At 38.0% G+C, this 19,511-nt stretch overlaps 1 protein-coding gene across 3 annotated transcripts in view; it reads left to right on the plus strand.

The window, feature by feature from the left end:
* The first annotated feature begins 7,943 nt into the window (after positions 1-7,943).
* HACD1 (3-hydroxyacyl-CoA dehydratase 1) overlaps positions 7,944-19,511 on the plus strand; it is a 31,145-nt gene continuing 19,577 nt past the window's right edge. For 2 of the 3 annotated variants that reach the window (XR_008438553.1, XM_053986001.1), the window contains exons 1-6: positions 7,944-8,201; positions 12,349-12,466; positions 13,657-13,675; positions 13,757-13,845; positions 16,538-16,659; positions 19,102-19,280. Coding sequence is in view for 2 of the 3 variants with exons in the window: in XM_053986001.1 (XP_053841976.1) it covers positions 8,071-8,201; positions 12,349-12,466; positions 13,657-13,675; positions 13,757-13,845; positions 16,538-16,659; positions 19,102-19,280 (658 nt within the window). In the remaining variant the exon portion in view is untranslated. The remainder of the gene's footprint in view (positions 8,202-12,348; positions 12,467-13,656; positions 13,676-13,756; positions 13,846-16,537; positions 16,660-19,101; positions 19,281-19,511) is intronic. The other variant, XM_053986013.1, reaches the window with a different exon arrangement.

Genomic DNA, 19,511 nt, shown 5'->3' on the forward strand with positions numbered 1-19,511 from the left:
TGCCTTCAGCCTAAAAGCATTCCAACCCAACTTTCCTTCCCAATACTCTACTGAACATTTTGAAAAAAGGCAGTCTATACCAGGAAGCTCCTTAGGGTTCTGTAATCATGGCTCATATTTTGATTCTGTAATATTTTTTTTTCTGTAGACACAGTGTGAAGTCCTTCCAAAACTCCATATTTTATTGTATCTCCCTCTTTTCCCTGTCTCGTGGCTCTAGCATTTTTCCATGGCACAGCAATGGCTGGTAGGTAGAGCACTCTCCCAGGAAGTGTAAAGTTTGCCCTCTCGGACATAAATGGCCATAGAAACCAGCTTTTCCAGCTTATATGTGAGTAGTATAATGAATATGCTATTAAGAACAGGTGTGTTAATCTATATGCTATTAATAAACAGGTGTGAACTACATCTTTACTGGATGTAGTTCAAAATGCTTGTATTATTTCCTACTGCTGCCTAAGTTAGCTATCTAAAAGTAAGGCGTGTAGATCAAAGGTACAGTCTCAAATTGCATCTAATTTTGGGGGATCTACAGCTGAAAGAGAATGTAGCAACACTGCCCTGTGCCCACAACTATGTGCTGCCACCACATTTCTTGTATTAGATTTGGAATTTGATCCATTTCATTTGTGGCTGTACAATCAGCTGATCCAGCTGAAAACTACCTCACTGCAGAGAAGTTCCCTGTTGAATCATGTCACACCTCTGACTCACCTTGGAATTAGATCAGGCATGTGAAGAGGTGGGAAGGCATGGCTGGGGACAGTACTTCAGCAGTCTGGGTCAGGAAAAACAGGCATGTCCAGGGGATTATTCATCTGTTCTATTTTGGACCTCATTCTGAAGATGGCCTCTGCAACAGTGACTGTTGATTTCACAGATGAGTCTATCTGTCCAACAATTCTCTGACTTAGGGCTTGTCTCTAGACAGCCTTATAGCAAGTTTTAAGAAGAGTGGGGTTTTTTTTATATATATGTTACTTTTGTCTGAAGTAAGCAGTCTCAGGTGACTGGTGCAGACATTTCTTTTTTCTTTGCACACTTCTCTTTTTATGTAGTACTGTTGTTCAGATACAGCTAAGAGATCATAGAGTGGCTTGGGTTAGAATGGACCTTAGAGGTAATCTAGTTCCAATCCCCCTGCCATGGGCAGGGACACTTTCCACTACACCAGGTTGCTCACACCCCTGTTCAATCTTTGAACCACTGCCAGGTTTGGGGCACCCACAATTTCTCTAGGCAATATGTTCCAGAGCCTCACCACCCTGACAGTAAATAATTTCTTCCCAATTTCTCATCTAAATCTACCCTGTTTCAGTTTAAAGCCATTGCCCCTAGTCTTATTGCTGTGTCTCTACAATGTCCTTGTTAAAAAGTTCCTCTCCAGCTTTCTTGCAGGCACCTTTCAGATACCAGAAGGCTCTCCCAGGTCCTTCCAGAGGCCTCCCAGAGCCTTCTATTCTCCTGTCTGCACAGCCGTAACTCTCTCAGCCCATCTCCATAGCAGAGCTGCTCCAGCCCTCTGATCATATTCATGGCCTCCTCTGCATTCATTCCAGTAGGTCCACATCCTTCCTATGTTGGAGTACCCAGAGGTGAATCCAGTACTCCAGGTGGAGTCTCATAAAGGCAGGTATTCAGTTAATTTCCAGCATAACACACTTCCTGGATTTTAAGATGTGACATACATCTAAATTTGAATAAGTGTTTTATTTATGTTGTTTGTTTATATATTTCATGACTTTTTTTTTAATTGTGACAAGAGTTTATCCATATGAAGGCAAATTCTGGATTCTGATGATATACAGTTATTCATTTCTCTATAGTCTTCAGTAGGAAAGGATACCTAAGAGGAGCAACTTGTAAATAACAATCTGCTGGGGAAGTTCTAATGTTCTTTACAATCACTCAATTGACACCCATGCTTGCATTAAACAAGCATTAGACAAGCATTTTCTTAAAATAAGGCAAAGCCATTGTAGACATGGAGGTCCACTGCAGCTCCAGTTTGCTGGGGTAGTATTTTATTTGTCATGCCCATTTAATTTAGCATATCTTAGTTTTGTAGCTGCTGCATTGTAAAAATAAGGTATATGATGCCAGGAAAAAGTCAGGCCAGTACACTTCTAGCAAGGAGACAGATATGAAGAACAATGATTGTCTCACAAATCAGTCCCACTGACCTTTATTTTAACTGCATTTTCATTATAGTCCACTGTGTACACTGCTTTTGGAACTGGAAGCTGTGAAGAAAGGATAATCAAAGGAAAAGATAAAGGCTCAGAATAGAGCAAGTGCCAGCCATGCATTTAATCACACCTTTTGTCTTTGACAGGGCAAGTACAAAATGTTTTGGATGGCTTACAAGAAGCTGTACTGCATAACGATATGATGATATGACGAAGACAAAATTTTTCCCAGTTACAGGGCACACATAGATGCTTTAGCTACTGGACCACAGTGATTTACTTCCCATCTATAACCTTACTGTACATGTCCTAATATTTTGCAAGTGTCCAAGCAGCATGGCTTACAGTAATCTTATCTATTCCATTATGTATAGAGAAAATATATAAAACATATCAATACAGTTAGTCTGGTGTCTGCTGTTAGGAAATCAGGCTAAAATTATTTAATTGTCCTTTTTTCCTTGTTATTTATGAAGTATGCAAGTAGGATTATATGAAGCATATAACTGGAAATCCTTCAAACCCATGTAATCTTAGAACTAGGCAAAGATCCTACTAATAAATTTTATAAAATAATTCATTTTGCCCTGACCACATTAAAAATTGTGATGTGCAACCTTCTAGTTAATATTTGCACGTGGATGCCAGAAACAAGGGTTTATATCTTCCTCAATCTCTCTGAATTCAAAGCAGTAATTTTAAAGCAACTCACATGAAGTAATATTTCATATATTTACACTGAAGTTTTGTTAAATTATTTTGGATAACAAGTTCACTGAAGTCAAACACAAAAATGTGTTTATGCTATTGCTTGAGTACTCTTATGGTAATGTATTGTGATATACCTGTGAAAGGCAGATAACCTGTAAGGTGCTGGCTGCTGGGATCTCTGGGTGCCTGGGCTTCCCTGGGCATGCTAGCCAGAGCATCACTCTGTGCCAGCTTCCTGACACTGATGTAGGGAACCACTTGTCCTGGTGCTTTTTTTGGCACAAACACCTGTTCTCAGTGTGGCCAAACTGACTACACTCAATATGGTCACCTTTTCATGCTGATAACTCAGACCAGTTTTCTACCAATGATAAGGTTAAAATTAATCTTTTTGTTCTCCACTGCTCTTTGAAGAAGGAAATAGAATTACTTCTACTGACCACAGCAGGCATCAGGCTGGAACACTACTCACTTGATAAAGAGCCCTTTTTAACTCAAGCTCTTGAAATAAAACTGAATCACAAGCTTAGATTGTGCATGCTCTGAAACTACTAATGGAAGTGGTCTCCTCTATAGAGATTGTAGCTCTCACACAAGCAAGCTACCACTGAAATACACAGAAAATCAGAAGGAATTTTTAGTATTATTGAAGTGTGTTTTGTGAAATCCTGTGAAAAAATTTGCATTATATCTGTTGGGCAAAGTAGAAAAGCTTCTTTATAAGAAGAATATTACTTTTATTGTATAATATAGAAAAGGGAATTTAAGAATATATTTATGCTACCAGTTAATTTCCAAAGTGTATATTATTTTACTCACATGAACAGTACAATTGAAGTTAATAGTACTAATTTCAGTTTTAATTGTTATATATATATATATATATATATATATATATATATATACACACAAAATTTGAATATTAAAGTGGAGTTAGCTTCTTGATACAGCCAGTCTGCAGTGTGCAAAGACTCCAACTGCGCAGATCTCATCATATCTAAAATATCCCATAAAGAAAATAATTGTTGTACAGAGTTCAAAAAACTCTGGATAAATCAAAAACTGCAGATAAACCAAACTCAAATGAGCAGGATAGCCATCTCCCTTTAACATGTGTTTGTTCTTCAGCATTGCAGTTTGCATTATGGTTTTGTTCTTGGAGAGGATTAAATAGAGCAATACACAAGGGCATCCTAGACTTAATGTGCTTATCAGAACATTTAATAAACAAGTAGGTTTCAGATATGTAGAATCAATAATTTCCATACAAAAAAAAATTTAAATATTCACACCAAAATTTTTGTATTTTTATAATAGAAATATAAAATTCCACTTCAGCTTGTGTTCATAACACTTCTTTTCCTTCGCTAACTACTTAGCTGTACAGTCAGAGGCTTAATATGAATCATTTATTTTGTAATAGCAATGCAAAACTCCAACTGCTTCAGAAGTGCCAAATATGAGATCTTCTAGTTCTTCCCACAAGATTTATGCAATGCATTATACACCACATCTTTTGAAAGCATCTTCTATCAAATTCCTAGCATAGTAAATTAAAGAATAAATCTACGCACTTGGATGAATGCACAAAAAGACACACACAGTGTTGTTTAATTTAGACAAAATTTTGTTTACTTGCATTTATCCTTGAATATCTCATTGATTCCTACATACTGTAAACCTAGAATAGTGTGCAAGTAATATATATAAAGTCTGTTCTCTAAACATGTTGTCCTTGCAGTGTGTTGGGAACATTAACTGAAGACAGGGCAGAAGGACAAGCAGAATCAAGCTGTTACATTTTTTAACAAATTCTTGACAGGATTTTAAGTTACTGTCTAACATTTAACTAGTTTGAAGTATAAAGGTAATTCTGCAGGATTCATATCAAGTAGTTCTTGAAGCGTTCAATAGTAGATGACATTCCCCTGTGATCGTGGAGCTGATAAGTCATTATAATTTTTTCAGAGCACTACAATTTTTCATTCCATAGAAGTGTTTCCATATTGAATAGATAAATTTTGTAACAAAAACCCCAAAACACTGTAGAACATTTCATTAGATAGATTGGAAGTGAAAACCATTCAGCTTTATAAGGTTTTGAGTATCTGTGTGTGCAATAGGAATCTAGAAGTAAAATGTATAATGATAATATAAATCATGAAGAAGACCAAGAAAACCACTTATTTTTCTAGTACAAGTAGAGCAGTGTTGATGACTTGGAGCTAGAGTAAATAAAGGTAAATTGCCAGGAAAAGTTGAGAATTAATATGAAACACAATGATGCTCTCACCTACAACATAAAAGACCTTGATCCAACTGTCCTGAAATTTGTTGGAAAGATTGGTCTGTGTTTGAATAACAGCAAAGTTCACCTCAACTGATAAGCTACTCATAACTGATTTTAAAAGCTGATTTAGATAATGCAATTAATAAATAAGTTTATTCACTTCTATTGATTAAATTTCTGTATGTAAAGAAATTCTATCTTATTAATTATTTTGAGATTTTTGGGGCCCAAAATGTGCTAGTCAAAGTTGAAATATTAGATTAAATAATTTTGTTACTATAAAAAATTATTTTTAAATAAGTAAAGGTCCTGTACTTAATGCTTTGAAAATAGCTGACACTTTATCAAATTTAAATAAAGATTTCAGAAAAGTAACCACAAATATACATATTGTAATTGACAGAAATAATGATTTAAAGAGTAACAATAGCAAAATTTATGAAAAAGAAATTACATTTCAACTAATTTATTGCAATTCCTGAACATGTAATTATAAAAACAGATCCGTAAAAAAAAATGTATTAACACAACAAATATGTTTTGAAAATGCTGCTGAAAAAATGTCACAGAGGAACTACTCAGGATATGAAGTAGCTACAGATTAAGGAATAAAATATCTCCATGGATTAGAACGTGGGAGATGGAAACAAGGAGCAACTTTATTAAAGCAAAATTACAGCAGTGGGGTGTTTATGACAGTTCTGCAATATGTTTTGTGCTTAATACTTTAATAAATGTTTGGGAAACATAGCCAAATGGTGATGACAAATCTTGCAAATGGAACAAAATGCTTAGTTTATTTCAATCCAAGAAAAGATTATGGGGGGATATTCAGAAAGTTTTCATCAATTGGGTGAATGAGTGGTGTGATAGCAAGAGAAACTGTAAGCTTAATAGTAACCACAATATTAAAGCAAACACATTGAGACGCTTATCCTTGCCACTGAGTTCTGAATTGACTAAATTAACTGAAGAGAAACCCAGTCATCATTACAGATAATGTGTGCATCCAAAATCAATAAATCTGAGCAAATAAATAGGGGAAGGAAAGTAATACAGAATTCTAATGAGATTCTGAGCAAAAGCATGGAAAACATCCAAGAAGGGATTTAAAAATGGAAAATTTTTACTTCAGAAAGAAAATAGGATTTATTGCCTCAAATCAGCTGTGGAAAAATCTCGAAAGAAACACAGCAAAGGACAGCTAAAAGTAGTAAAAAATAACAACTGATATTAAAAATTGGTATTGAGTCATGCCTTTCTCCATGTACCATAATTTAAGATAAGAAAATCTTCATCAGTTAATGAATTCATAAATTGGCAAAATCAAATGAGAAAAAAACCCCACTTTACTCATAATATGTGGTAAATTTTTGGTGCCTCTTTCATCACTACATTGTCAAAGCCAAAAAATTAAAATAGTTTGAATAGAGAAGAGGAATTCAAGTGGAGAAAACATGTAAGTAAAATAGCAGGAATGTCCAGAATTAAAATACTAAATATTGAAAATATTTTGGAAAACGAAACCAACTTATGTTGTCACATTGAGATGACATATAGGCTCAGATTAACCTGTATTTGCAAAAACTTCTGAGTTGGGTCATTCAATCCTGTGTGTAAATTCTTTGTCTTGATTTTTTAACTACAGGATTCTCAAACTGGATTATATTTATTACTTGAGCACAAAAAACCATCCATGTATGTGTAATATTGGTACCTAGAGTAATCTAAGAGCATATATAATGTGGTCTTTTGCCAACTACTCATTTTGCACATTATACGTTTGCTGTTGCCAGTGGGTGTGTGTTTTGAGGCTAAAAGATGAACATCTGCTTGTGTGCTTTGGTGAGGAGGGGGAGACTTAGGTTTTGTTTAGCACATCTGCTTATCTTTACATGAAGGCCCTCGACCTGAGACATCCAGGTGTCTTCAGCGTTGAAATACCCGCCCCATTCTAAAGTAGACAGACTTGGACTCCTTAAATTCTACTGAACAAGTAGCATTTCAAAGATATCCCAACCCACTTTTGGAATTCTTCTGTCTGTATATGCCTGTGTCTGAGGTATGTGGGCTGAGAGGCCATGGTCACCATGCTTAGCTGTGGAAATGAGGAGCCTGCATCCCCAAGCTAGCAGAGACTGAGCCAGGTGTCAGGATAGTGGGTGCAGCCCACACTTTTGAAGCATCATGTCGCATCAGGCTAAAGCTGTCCCCCTTCCAGAACCAGTCCCAGCAATGCTACCGTACTGGCTTAGCTTCCCTGTGCACTTGCACAGAGAGCAGACATTTACAAGGTAACCTGCACACTCAGATCTATCCTTCAGTCTGCCACATGGGTGCTGTTCAGGCCCTTGGAAGAAATGTCCCCTTCTCAGGTATGAGCCTTAGTCTTCCTCATGTATTGAGGGTGGTATTTATGGAGACCTACCAGACTGTCGTGGTCACCCTGGCAGGTGGCTGTTTGGCCTCTGAGGTGGGGGCCTGGGCATATTCCCACCAGTCGGTCTCTGGCATACTCCCAGGTATTCAATCTCAGACACCCATTTCTGTGTTTCCAAGAACTGCATTATTTTCTGCCACTTTTTCTGAGGTGGGCTGTGCCCGCTGCTGCTGCCTGACGGCAAGGCCAGGTATCATCCCACCAGGATCTCCCCGCGGTTGGAGGCTCACCCGCCCCCGCAGGCTCCGGCTGACCCGAGGAGACCCGCGGCGCGGAGGGAGGAGCGCGCAGGGCCATGTGAGCCGCTGGCGGCAGCGGCCCTCGGGGAAGACAGATGGGGTGAGAGACAGCGCCCGGTCCGGCTGTCAGCGCGCCGCAGCCCCGCCGCGGAGGGAGCCCCTCCTCCCCGCCGTGTGCGCCGCGCTCCCGGCCGGGGAACCATGGCGTCCAGCGAGGAGGACGGAGGCGGCAACGGCGCGGTGGAGGAGAAGGAGAACGGCAAGAAGAAGAAGAAGCTGGGCGCCCTGGCCACGACATGGCTCATCTTCTACAACGTCGCCATGACCGCGGGGTGAGCGGGCGCGGGCGGCAGCGCGGCGCCTCCGCGGGGCGCGGAGCGGCGGAGCGGGGGCGGCGCGGCCGGGGCGAGGCGGGGGCCCGGCGGAGCCGGGCAGCGGCCGGGCGGGAGAGCCGGGACGCGGGGGAGCCGCCGGCAGCGGGGGTCTCCTCGCCTGCCGAGCATTGCCTAATACGGCGCAGCGCGTCACCCCGCGCCCGCCGCGGAGGTTAAGTATAGCCGGGACCGGAATGCCGGGCGGGGAGCCGCGTCCCGCGGCGCGGCCTCGCCGGATGCGGAGGGGGCTGCTGGCCGCCCGCGGGGAGCCGACAGCGCTCCTCGGTGCCGCCGGGGGCTTCAGGGCCGGGTCCCGTGTGGGGCGGCGCGCTCGGGTCGGTGCGCCCTGGCTCTGAGAGAGCAGAGCTCCGGCTCCCGGCAGGCAGAGCTGTCCAAAGCCAGCCGGGCCCGCGGGCTGGAGGGATGAGCTGGAGGGTGGAGGCGGAAGAGTAGCCCAGGAAGTTCATTTGAGCTTGTGCTCCGTGCTGCGAGGCTTTGCTCTGAGGAAAGAGGGTATTTATTTTGAATAGCAGATTATAAGATCAGTCAGGTTTATGTTGTCGAGCACTAATGCTCGAAGCACATATTCTCACTTCTTGAAAATTTTCCCTGTTCGCTAACACTTGGGGGAAAAAACCTCAACCTATTCATTTCCACATGTTTAAAAGAAAGCTAAGAATGAAAAAATGTACAACTTCTAGTGTGATATTCATCATGAGAACAGTTTTATTTTGGTTACTAATGGGTGGTCTCACTGCCCTTTGAATCCCGTAGAGTAAAACTAACATGCTGCAGTTGAGGCAGGAGCTCAAGCACTGCTGGAGAAAGCCAGGAATGTGATCGTAATGGCTTTCTTCTCACTAGCAACTGTGAATCTTGAGACTTTAAAGTCTGTTCATATATTATTGCAGCACTTTTTGAAAAGTGCTTTTACATGAGGTTAATGTTACCTCATTGAATTACCAGTCTTGTGCTCCATGTGTGAATTTGCTAATGAACACTGACTCTTGCCACTGACTTTTATATGTCTCTAAAAGATTATCGAACTGTATTAGTTTTGACCTTAGGTGCTGCTTCAGTATCTCCCACTTCCTTCTCTCCCATTTTCCATTAATATCGAAAGAAATTAAGACATGCAAAATCAGATTTTTTATGTGGAAGCAGAAAAAAAAAAAAGAGATAGGAATAAATTCTTATAATCGTTTATGGGTACAGTTTAAGAGAAAAATACATATTTGAAATACAGGTATACTTAACAGAGATGCTATACAGGATAAATATTTAACTAGAACAGTGTATTTGTCCAGTTGTCCAGGCAGTGCAATATAGCAAAATGTTTCTGGAGTTTTAACAAACTAATGCATAACTACATGTTATGTTTCATTTATTACAATGAAACAACCATTCTAATAAAAAACCCTGCAGCTTATCTTTGTTTCTAAACAGATTTAAAGGACTAAAATGACAGATCAATACTCAGTCCTGCTGAAAGTCCCAACTGGGACTATTACAGAAAGTATTTTCCATTTCCTGGTAATTTGTAATAATCAGTATGAGGACTTTCCTGAGATCCAAAGTCAAAACCACTGACAGCTGAATAAATCTATCTATAGAAATTTATGTCCACATAAAAAAATAATTTAAGAAAAATACATTTGCCGTCTTTGAGTGTAGTCCAAGATTACTTCTCTCTGCAATGCTTTGGTTGTGGAATGAGATGCAGAAAATGCCTTGTTAGGTTAAATGTAATATGACTTCTCAGTCTAAGTCTCGGACAGAGATGTTGCTGCCACATTTGTGCTGCCAGCTGGATGTAAACTCACTATCACCTTCCTCTTGTCAAACACTTCACTGTAAAATGGGGCAGCTCCACTGTGAAAGACTACCAGTGATATTCCAGTAATTCCTTGTTTCCATAGTGGTGGGAGACAACCTGAAATAGATGCACTCATATTTAAAATCCATTATAAAATCTAAGTAACACTTGTGGGGGAAAATTTTGGAGCACTGACAGATCAGATTCATGGGCTTAAAGTAGAAGGGATCAAAGAGGGGAATCATTCCTGCTGTGTGGAGAAGCCTGACTAACTCTATGTGAGTTTGAAGTGCTGTCATGAAGTGCTGGAACGGGGCACACCAAGTGACTGCATAGCAGCAGCCGCCGTGCGTAGGAGCTGTTAAGGGGCTGATACTGAAATCCGTGCCATCCGAGGTGAGCGGGGAGCTGTCAGGATCCAGGCGGCTCTCTCGATCTTACAGCAGAGTGGATCTGACCAAAGATTACTATTTCCAGGTACCCTGTTTCCAGTGCTAGCCTGTACCTTATGCTCAGGGAGGACTACAAGAGGATTAAATATTATATTTGTCCAAATGTTAAATATTTGTCCAAATGTTTATGTAAATACTTTTCTGAATGTTTATAATCTCTCCGAATCTGTCTCTGAGTATTTCTGAAGCCCTTCTGCTTTGTCACTTGGGCCCTTCCTTAGCCAGAGCTCATGTTGCTGTAGAATATACTTGCTATGGCTTTATGGAGAATGAAAGGATTGAGTGATTGTCCCAGCAATTTCAGAGAAGACATGAAACTAAAATTTTTGTCATTTTTGATTTTTATTTTTATCTCTCAAAATAGCCATCCATAGCTCTTGTTATGCCTATGTCTGTGTCAAAGAATTCTTGTACTTTCTTAGTTTTTTTGGATTGAAACCTGAAGTTTTCAGTCTTCTTGCTAATGTGATGTTTTAAGAATGATATATATGTCTGAAAGGCTGAGAGAGTTTGGTTTTTTTCAGTCTGGAGAATGGAAGGCTCCAGGGTGACATAATTTCAGTTCCTGAAGGGAGCCCACAAGAGAGCTTGAGAGGGACTTTGCACAAGTGCCTATAGTGATAGAATAAGGTATAATAGGTTTAAACTGAAAGAAGGCAGGTTTAGATTAGATATTGGGAAGAAATTCTTTACTCAGAAGGTAGTGAGGCACTTGCAGAGGTTGCCCAAAGAACCCCTGGATGCTCCATTCCTGGAAGTGTTCAAAGCCAGGTTGGATGGGGCCCTGAGCAACCTTGTCTAGTGGAAGGTGTCCCTGCTTATGGCAGAGGGGGTTGATCTCTAAGGTCCGTTCCTACCCAATTAATCCCATGATTAAGGAAGATACAGCACACTGTTTTGAAAATCCTTATGATATAAAAATGGGTTTATTACATGGAAGGAATTCCTCATGCCTTGGATTATTTTACAGAGTCTGTGGCAGGTGGTGGGATCAACCAACAATTTAGATGTTTATTTTTTTAATCTCAATTTCCATTCTAAATCTCAATTTAAATTTTATGTCAAATTCTACTATGATTAAAAGATACTGTTGCTTTTTCTTTCTTTTACATTGGAAGGGTTATTAGTTGGCATAATTGCTCAGTTTCCTAAAAAAACCAAAATAAATTCATCCAACCCCCTCAAATGTGCTAGTTAAATATGTTTCTTGAAGTCAGGAGCATAGCGCACCCATCTTTCAGCACTTTGGAGTCTGATTTTTAAGTCAACTTTTAAAACACTTCTCAACACTTTGGAAAACATAATTATAGCGGTACCTTAATTTGGACAATCACAAACAGGAGCATTAACATCACTAGTCAGTCCTGAAATCAGTGAGTTGAGGGGCCATGAAAAATGTGAAACTGATATGCATAAATTCCAGTCCTTTACGTTTACAAACTTCCAACCCAAACAGTGACTTCAGTGCCAAGCTCATAATGTGGTTTCAAATAACAGTATTTAATAGTCAAGGTGCATGAGGATTCAATAGTAAAAATATGTAGTCACTGCTGCAGAAAAGTCTGATGGATGGGTGGTTTTGGGGGGTTCCCCCAGTTAAGTCAATCCTCGGAAGGCAGCAAGTTATTCTCCATTATTTTCCAAGTAAAGAGATGAGTGTAATGCTTACATAATATTATATACTATTTATGTCTAAAGATATTTTTTGATCTAAGAACACCGAAAAGTGAGGAATCAAAGTTAATCTGTGAAGAATAATACTCTATAAAATTATTTATCATGGATGGATATTTTTAGAATTCTAATTTGAAATGTATCCATTCTCTTTCTTTTATAGGTGGCTGGTATTAGGTATTGCCATGGTGCGGTTTTATATACAGAAAGGAACACATAGAGGCTTATTCAGAAGCGTTCAAAAGACGCTTAAATTTTTCCAGACATTTGCTTTGCTTGAGGTAAATTTTAAACATTAGTTTGCTTTACTGGATGCTGCATATCATAGGCAAAACACATTATTATCCTGAATTTAAAATAAAAATATTATATTAGTACTAAAAGTCCTTTTTACTTTATTATTTAATGAAGTTTTGGGGGTGGTGCAAGGTGATTACTTGCAACAAATGAGCACGTGTTTTTAAGACTTAAATCTAATATTTCTTTAAATCAGTGCCTGGGAACTGCTTTGATTTGAGAGTATTTAATGCAAAAGGCAAAATCTTGAAGGTATTACAGCCAGCAGATCAGCCCTTTAGTGTAGTAGATGTCACCATCTCAGAGATTATAGCTTACCTTATATTCTTTATACTGGACTTACTATCCTTCTGTGCCTTTCCTGCTTCTGCTTATTTCAAGACGGGATTCATGCACCCCATATAATCCATTGCAACAGGGTCTGTGCAAGATGTGCAAAGTATTCTTTAAGTAATACTTTTGCAAACTATGAACTATTGGCCTCAGTTCTGGTACATCTGCGGAATGAAGCTTTATTGCTGGGTTTATGGACCACTTGCAGTTCTTTCCCAGGCACAACAAAGAATGCCTGTTCATGTTTTAACATTTTTTTTCTCACAACATCTCTAGTTCTAACAACTGTTAAAATCATGTCACTAGCTGCATATAGGCTTTTGTGCTGTTAAACTTTCACTGTAAGTAATTCTATTCAAAGCTGACAAAATAATGAAAAGCACTTCATTTGCTAAACATTACTGACACTGTATCTAAAGCTTCATAGCTGTCATTGACAAAAGTACAATAATGTTAATAATCTGTAATGAATGCAGAACATTTTAAAATTGCTGTGTGTTTAGCATTCCTTACATGACTTCCTCTACACTGTCCTTTAAAATTCTATGAATAAGGAAGAGAAGCTTACTAGTTGAATAAAATGCTTTATAAGTATCTAAATATCTGATATTTACAATTAATTTGGAAAACAAATGTCTTTCATGTATTTGCACAGCTCAGATATTGAGACCATCCCAACACTGATTGCCAGGGCTCTGCCATGTATTTCTTTTTATGACTGTTAGTGGGACACAAAAACCAGAATTGAGCATAGGTTTATATTAATATTAAAAGGCCATGATTATAGGGTAGTTAGTAACATGCTGCAGATCAGTAACCTCTGACTTATTTTTATTTACAGGTAATCCACTGTGCAGTTGGTGAGTTCTTTGTTTTAGTTTCTCCTGTAACTAGTTAAAACATGAATTGTGGAACAGAGATAACATGTTTCTCTTTTTAAGGAATAGTTCGCACATCTGTGCTTGTGACTGGGGTCCAAGTGAGTTCAAGAATCTTCATGGTGTGGTTCATTGCACACAGTATAAAACAGGTATGTGTCTGAGCAAATTATGTTTCATTTGCTTTTAAGGAGAAGCTATTACTACAGTTCTCATTTCACAAGGAAGATCAAGCTAAAAATTAATTCTATTCCTGTAGCTAATGCTTATTTGAGTGCAATTTTGGAGTTAGGGTTACAAAATAGAATTTGTGTGATTCTTGCAAGGAGACGAAGTCTGCGTCTTAGCTGTGAATCACTAGTGTTTTCAGCATCTTGCCCTCTGTGGTCTGCCTAAATGAAATCAATGACTACTCCTATTATTTCCAAGCAAAACTACCCTAGTGTTAACAGCTCCCTTTCAAAAATTTTAATTAGCACTTGCCGAATTAATCTAAATAAAAGGTAAATTTTTGTCTTTAAATTTATGTCTTGAATTCACATGGATAAACATGGTTGCGATTTTGCTATTTTTTTAGAAATCTTCTCAAAATTTTAATGTTACGGTAATCTTGACATTTTATGACATCTAGTGTGTCACATAAGGACCTGTGTAGATGACAATAGCTTATTTGCCTGACTTTGGGTGGCTGTTGTAAGGCTAGTGATCCATTAGCAGAATGAAGCAAGTTGTTCACAACTAGTAGGTAGGACATTAGGTTCAGCTTATGAGGTGTGCTTTCTATGAAAGGCGTGTAAAAAAATTAAGTGATAGGTTTTGTGCTCTTAAATTTCTTCAGAACTTGAAAAGCAGAGCCATTAAACTGTCTCACCAGCAGATGGCATAGGCCTTTCTTCTGCAGATGAATTATCCTAGCACCTGCCTCAGTTATCAAATCTTCATTTCATTTCACAAGAGGACTTGTTTTCTACACTGCATCTTTAACATGGAATAAACTAAATAGGCTTTTCATAGGGTTAATTTTTTTGTTCTTCTTTTTTCTTGTTTTTGTTTGTTTTTTCGGTTTGTTTTGGGGTTTTTTTGGTTTTGTTGTTTTTTTTTTTTTATTTTAAGCTAACTTTTTATATTTTTCTGTAAGGCAAAATGTCTCAAAAATCAACAAGATTCTTATATTGAATACCTACATGTGAGCTGGACTATAGCACTGCATTTTGCCTTTTTTAATTATCTGCAGTGGACTAAATCTTAAGCATATTCAGCAATTCCTGTTATTTTCTCTATCCACACTACTGTAGGCCGAGCTGTGTCCAAGAAGAAATACATTCGAATGTATGTCTGATTGTATTTCACGCTGTTATTGCTTAGCAGGCATGAATGTTCAGGGTCACTTTAAGTGGTGAGAGGCATGTCAGTGATAATAGCCAGAGCCAGACCTCCCCAACTGACTGCAGATTTGCAAGGCAGCAGATAGGAATTCTCTGCATACTTATTTAAAGCTCTTCTGCTTGGATTTAGCACTGTGACATGAATCCAAGTTTGAGTTATCAATGTTTGTCTCTAATTGCATGAGGCAAAGAACAACCTAATTCTGTCTTTACCTTTGCTTATTTGTTTGAGTGCCTTTGCACTTCAGTTGCTGCTATTTGTTTGTAATTTTGGTGCTATTTTTATGTCTCCATTTTCTTTATGAAGTTGGTGAGATCCTTCTGCTAAAATTGCACCACCTTTGACTGACACATTGAGGGTGAGATTTTATGAGCATTTAAAATTTTTCTTGACTTTTGTGTCAAGAGTTGTGGATTTTCAGCATCTTGGAGATATATTAAGCTTTGTCACCATGTTGCATTTTATTTTGAAAAATCATTTACATTTTTTAAAATTTTAACAAAACTTGTGTTGCTTTATTCTATTTCACAGACATCCCTGGAGCTTTTCAGCCTTCAGGCATAGAAGTGTATTACAAAATTCCTCCCCTCTTAAAGGAAAGAAAATTACTTGTGTGTAATTCTTCCTCACAGAAGGTAGTGTTTGTAATAGATCCCCAGGTGCCTTCTTTGTATTTGGGGACTTTTGTTTATTTGTTCACTCAGAGTGAAAAAGAAGTGGTGTTTTGAAACAGCAGAGATGTGCTACTTACTGATGAGGCAGTTTAATGACTCAGAACTTAAATCTTACACAGGATTGTTGAGTGAGTTTACCCAAAGCTCCTGATCTACCAACTACTCTTCATTTAGTGAGCCATCTGTGCTCCAGCTCCTGAACTATCTTAGAGATCCCTGAAGTCTGCCAAACTTGATCTTCTGTAACCAAGTTCCAGTTAGTAGGTTATATAAAGCAATTCCTTTGGTCTAAAGTTTCATGGAGATGTGCATTATATATTGAAGAAAAAGCAAGATAAAAAATAAGAGAAAATCTGGGAAATGGAGTAGTGAAATGCAGAATGATTAAAAAGTGATTATGAGAAGAATGTACCTTCTGTAGCATTTTGATGTTCTTGCTGTCTTGAGGAGGAAGAACATAAACAAGTAGATCAACCACAGATAAAAAGAGGAATGTAGGTAGAGAATAAAGAGGAAAAATAAGCATAATTATAGGGGTTTATATTTTGATATTTGCATAATGGATGAAGATTGCTCAGTTGACAAATGTCTGTATGTTAGTAAACGCATATGATAATGAACTGTACATGGTAATGGTTTCAGCATATCTCTTTTGTGCCAAAATTTTCTTTCTTTACAAGATATTAGTTCTGTTCTATATATATCTTAAAGAGAAGTCTGTTGCAGTTTGCACAGAAAAGAAGCCTAAGGATCAAGAAAATGTTGGTTCTTTATACTTCTGCAGATCCAGAATGAGGAGAGCGTTATTCTTTTTCTGGTCGTATGGACTGTGACAGAGATTACTCGATATTCCTTCTACACATTCAACCTGCTCAACCATTTGCCATACTTCATTAAATGGGCCAGGTGGAGATGTCTTGCACTTGAGTTTCTCATGATTCTGTGCATGTTGGTTTCACGCATGCTGAACTAACACACAGGAGGGCAGATGTTTGAGCTTTGGTTATGTGTCAGCAAAGTGCAAGTCAATTGCTTTCTGTACTTGAGATCATTGTTGCTTGGTTTAATATGTTAAAAATATTTTAGCTGAGGTTTTTGGGGTATGTTTTTTTCTTTGCTTTCTGTGTCTCACAGTTTGAACTCTGCTTTCTCGTACTCTATTTTTTTTTCTCTATCTTTGGAGTCATCTTTTAATTTGCAGTATGACTCTTTATGATGCTCTGAATACAGTGTCCAAAATTAAGCACCTGTGCTAGTCTTTGTGGATGTTAGTTTTTTGAAAATGTTGCAGTTGTTGTCACTCAATCTGTATTATTACTTTATAAGAAATTCTGCTTTATCAGAGCTTTTGTAAGATTATGTCCATGTAGTGAAGTTAAATACTAGCTTAGTTTAGGCCACCAAAAATCGAGTTCCAAATCAAAACTATTTTGACTTTGAAGCATTCTTAAAGTTGGCCACTACATCACATACACTACAGAGACTCTGTGTGTTTATCAGGAGACTTAACTGGAATAGTATTCTATATACTCATTATTTGAAAAATACATGTAAGGCAGATATGTTAGAAGAAGAATATCTAACCTACATTCAGTACAGGCAACTCTTATTTAAAAGTGTTTGTTTGTTATTTTCCTTTATTTTTATTTTATAGATAATGTAGGTTTGATGCTTCTAATGCGCTTCTTTGATATGTCTGATATTTATGTCCATTCTTATAAAACATTTCCTTTTTGCTAGTGCCTAAGTGAGAGACTTGTTTAAGCACTAAATGACAAACTTAAAGATAGTCAGATTGGCTGTCATCAGTAGTTTTTAGTACAGACTTCAGAAAGAGAAATGCACTCAGAACAAATTACATTGACAGATAATAATTTTTGCTATCAGGTCAGTGTGCCTGGAATAACAGAGTTTTTTTTTCCTTAATATGAACAGTCGGGAAAACCAACATTCTCACTAAAGAGACATATGGTGAAATATTAATATAAACAAATCATTTGAAAATATATTATTTTTTCATAGAGTCTAAAATATCCCATCAAAATTTATGGATAAACAAACAGCACAACTGAGCATGAATTCAGTACCAAGAGAGATGGAATTTCTGATCTTTAGCTTATCACTGCATAGAGACAAACAATATGTAAGGTATTAGTTCCTTCTTATCTAATCTACATTCTTCTTGGTGCTGCCAAGCAATAGGACAAGAGGCAAAGGGCAGAAACGGATGCACAGGAAGTGCCACCTGAACATGAGGAAGAACTTCTTTACTGTGCAGGTGACTGAGCACTGGAACAGATTGTCCAGAGAGACAATCCAGTGTCTCCTTCACTGGAGATATTCAAACACCATTTGGACACAATCCTGTTCCATGTGCCTTAGGATAACCCTGCTTGAGGAGGGAGGTTGGACCAGATGACTTATTGTGGTCCCTTCCAACCTGAACTATTCTGTGATTCCCCTCATCTGTGAGTCTTCTCCTTCTAGGAGAATTTCATGCTTAGTTGCTGCTGTTTTGCATCTCATTTCTTTTGGTCAGGGAGTGCACATTGTACCTTTCTCTCTGTGTGACAGCTCTCATTGCTGTTCCCTATATGAACTGGAGAATTGTTCCATAGGAGAACCTGCATGCATATCCATGGTGCACTGTGTGAAAGGTCAGCACATAGCCTATTGATTACAATTTTCATTTTGTCACTGCCTATGTGGCCTTTGGCATTCAAACCACATTTTCTTTCAACTGGATGCTTTGCCTTTTATTTGAACATCATCTCACTTTAAAATGGATCTGATAAGTTTCTGGCACTGTAATTTTCTTTTCTCTTTTTATTCCAGTTTCCATTAGTGGTAAATGTTGTATTCCTATGTTGTAGTGAGTAAAACAGGCTCCTGATGTTTTTTAACATTGTCGTTATCTTCAAAATATTTGTAGTACATACAGTTGACCCAGTGTGTCTGCACTGTGATGAAAATATGTAGGATCATCTGAATCTGACATTCAATCCTGGTCTGAATCCTTTCAGTGACAACAGGAGTAAGAATAGTACATTCTAAAAAAATCATTATTGGAGACTAAAAATTTGAGGGTTGTTTTATTAGAAAGATATAAAAACATTCTGATACTTCACTGTTTTTTAAACAAAGCACTGAAGAATGCATTCTCTTGTCAATCTAAGCAACTCTACCAAAAGTAACTGAAACTATATTTTGTGTCAAGTCAGGATGTGATCCCTGATTCTGGTGTAGGAACTACTTTAATACATTTCTGTGCCACTAATAATAACAAGAGAAAATTTTAAAATTTTGGAGTGTTTCTCACAAGATTTTTTTTTTAATTTTTCAATGCAGATACAACTTTTTTATCATTTTGTATCCTGCTGGAGTTGCAGGCGAACTGCTAACCATATATGCTGCTTTACCCTACGTGAAGAAAACAGGAATGTTTTCACTGAGACTTCCCAACAAATACAACGTCTCCTTTGACTACTATTACTTCCTTATTATTGTCATGTTCTCCTATGTGCCATGTAAGTACTGTTTAACTGTAGAAACATTTTAACATCACAAAAATCAATCTTCAGCAATGCTATAAACACTGCCTGTATTAAAATTTGCTGAACACTTTCTACTGTAAAAGCCTGCTTTCTGTTCCAAGCTTTACTGTGCTTTAATTGGTTAGGCTGAAATTTTCTGTCCTGTGATCTGCTTAGGAACATAATCTGTCTTAAAAATTTCAATGAAAATGCTAAAATTATTTC

Source organism: Vidua macroura, chromosome 1, assembly GCF_024509145.1.
Source record: "Vidua macroura isolate BioBank_ID:100142 chromosome 1, ASM2450914v1, whole genome shotgun sequence".
NCBI lineage: Eukaryota > Metazoa > Chordata > Aves > Passeriformes > Viduidae > Vidua > Vidua macroura.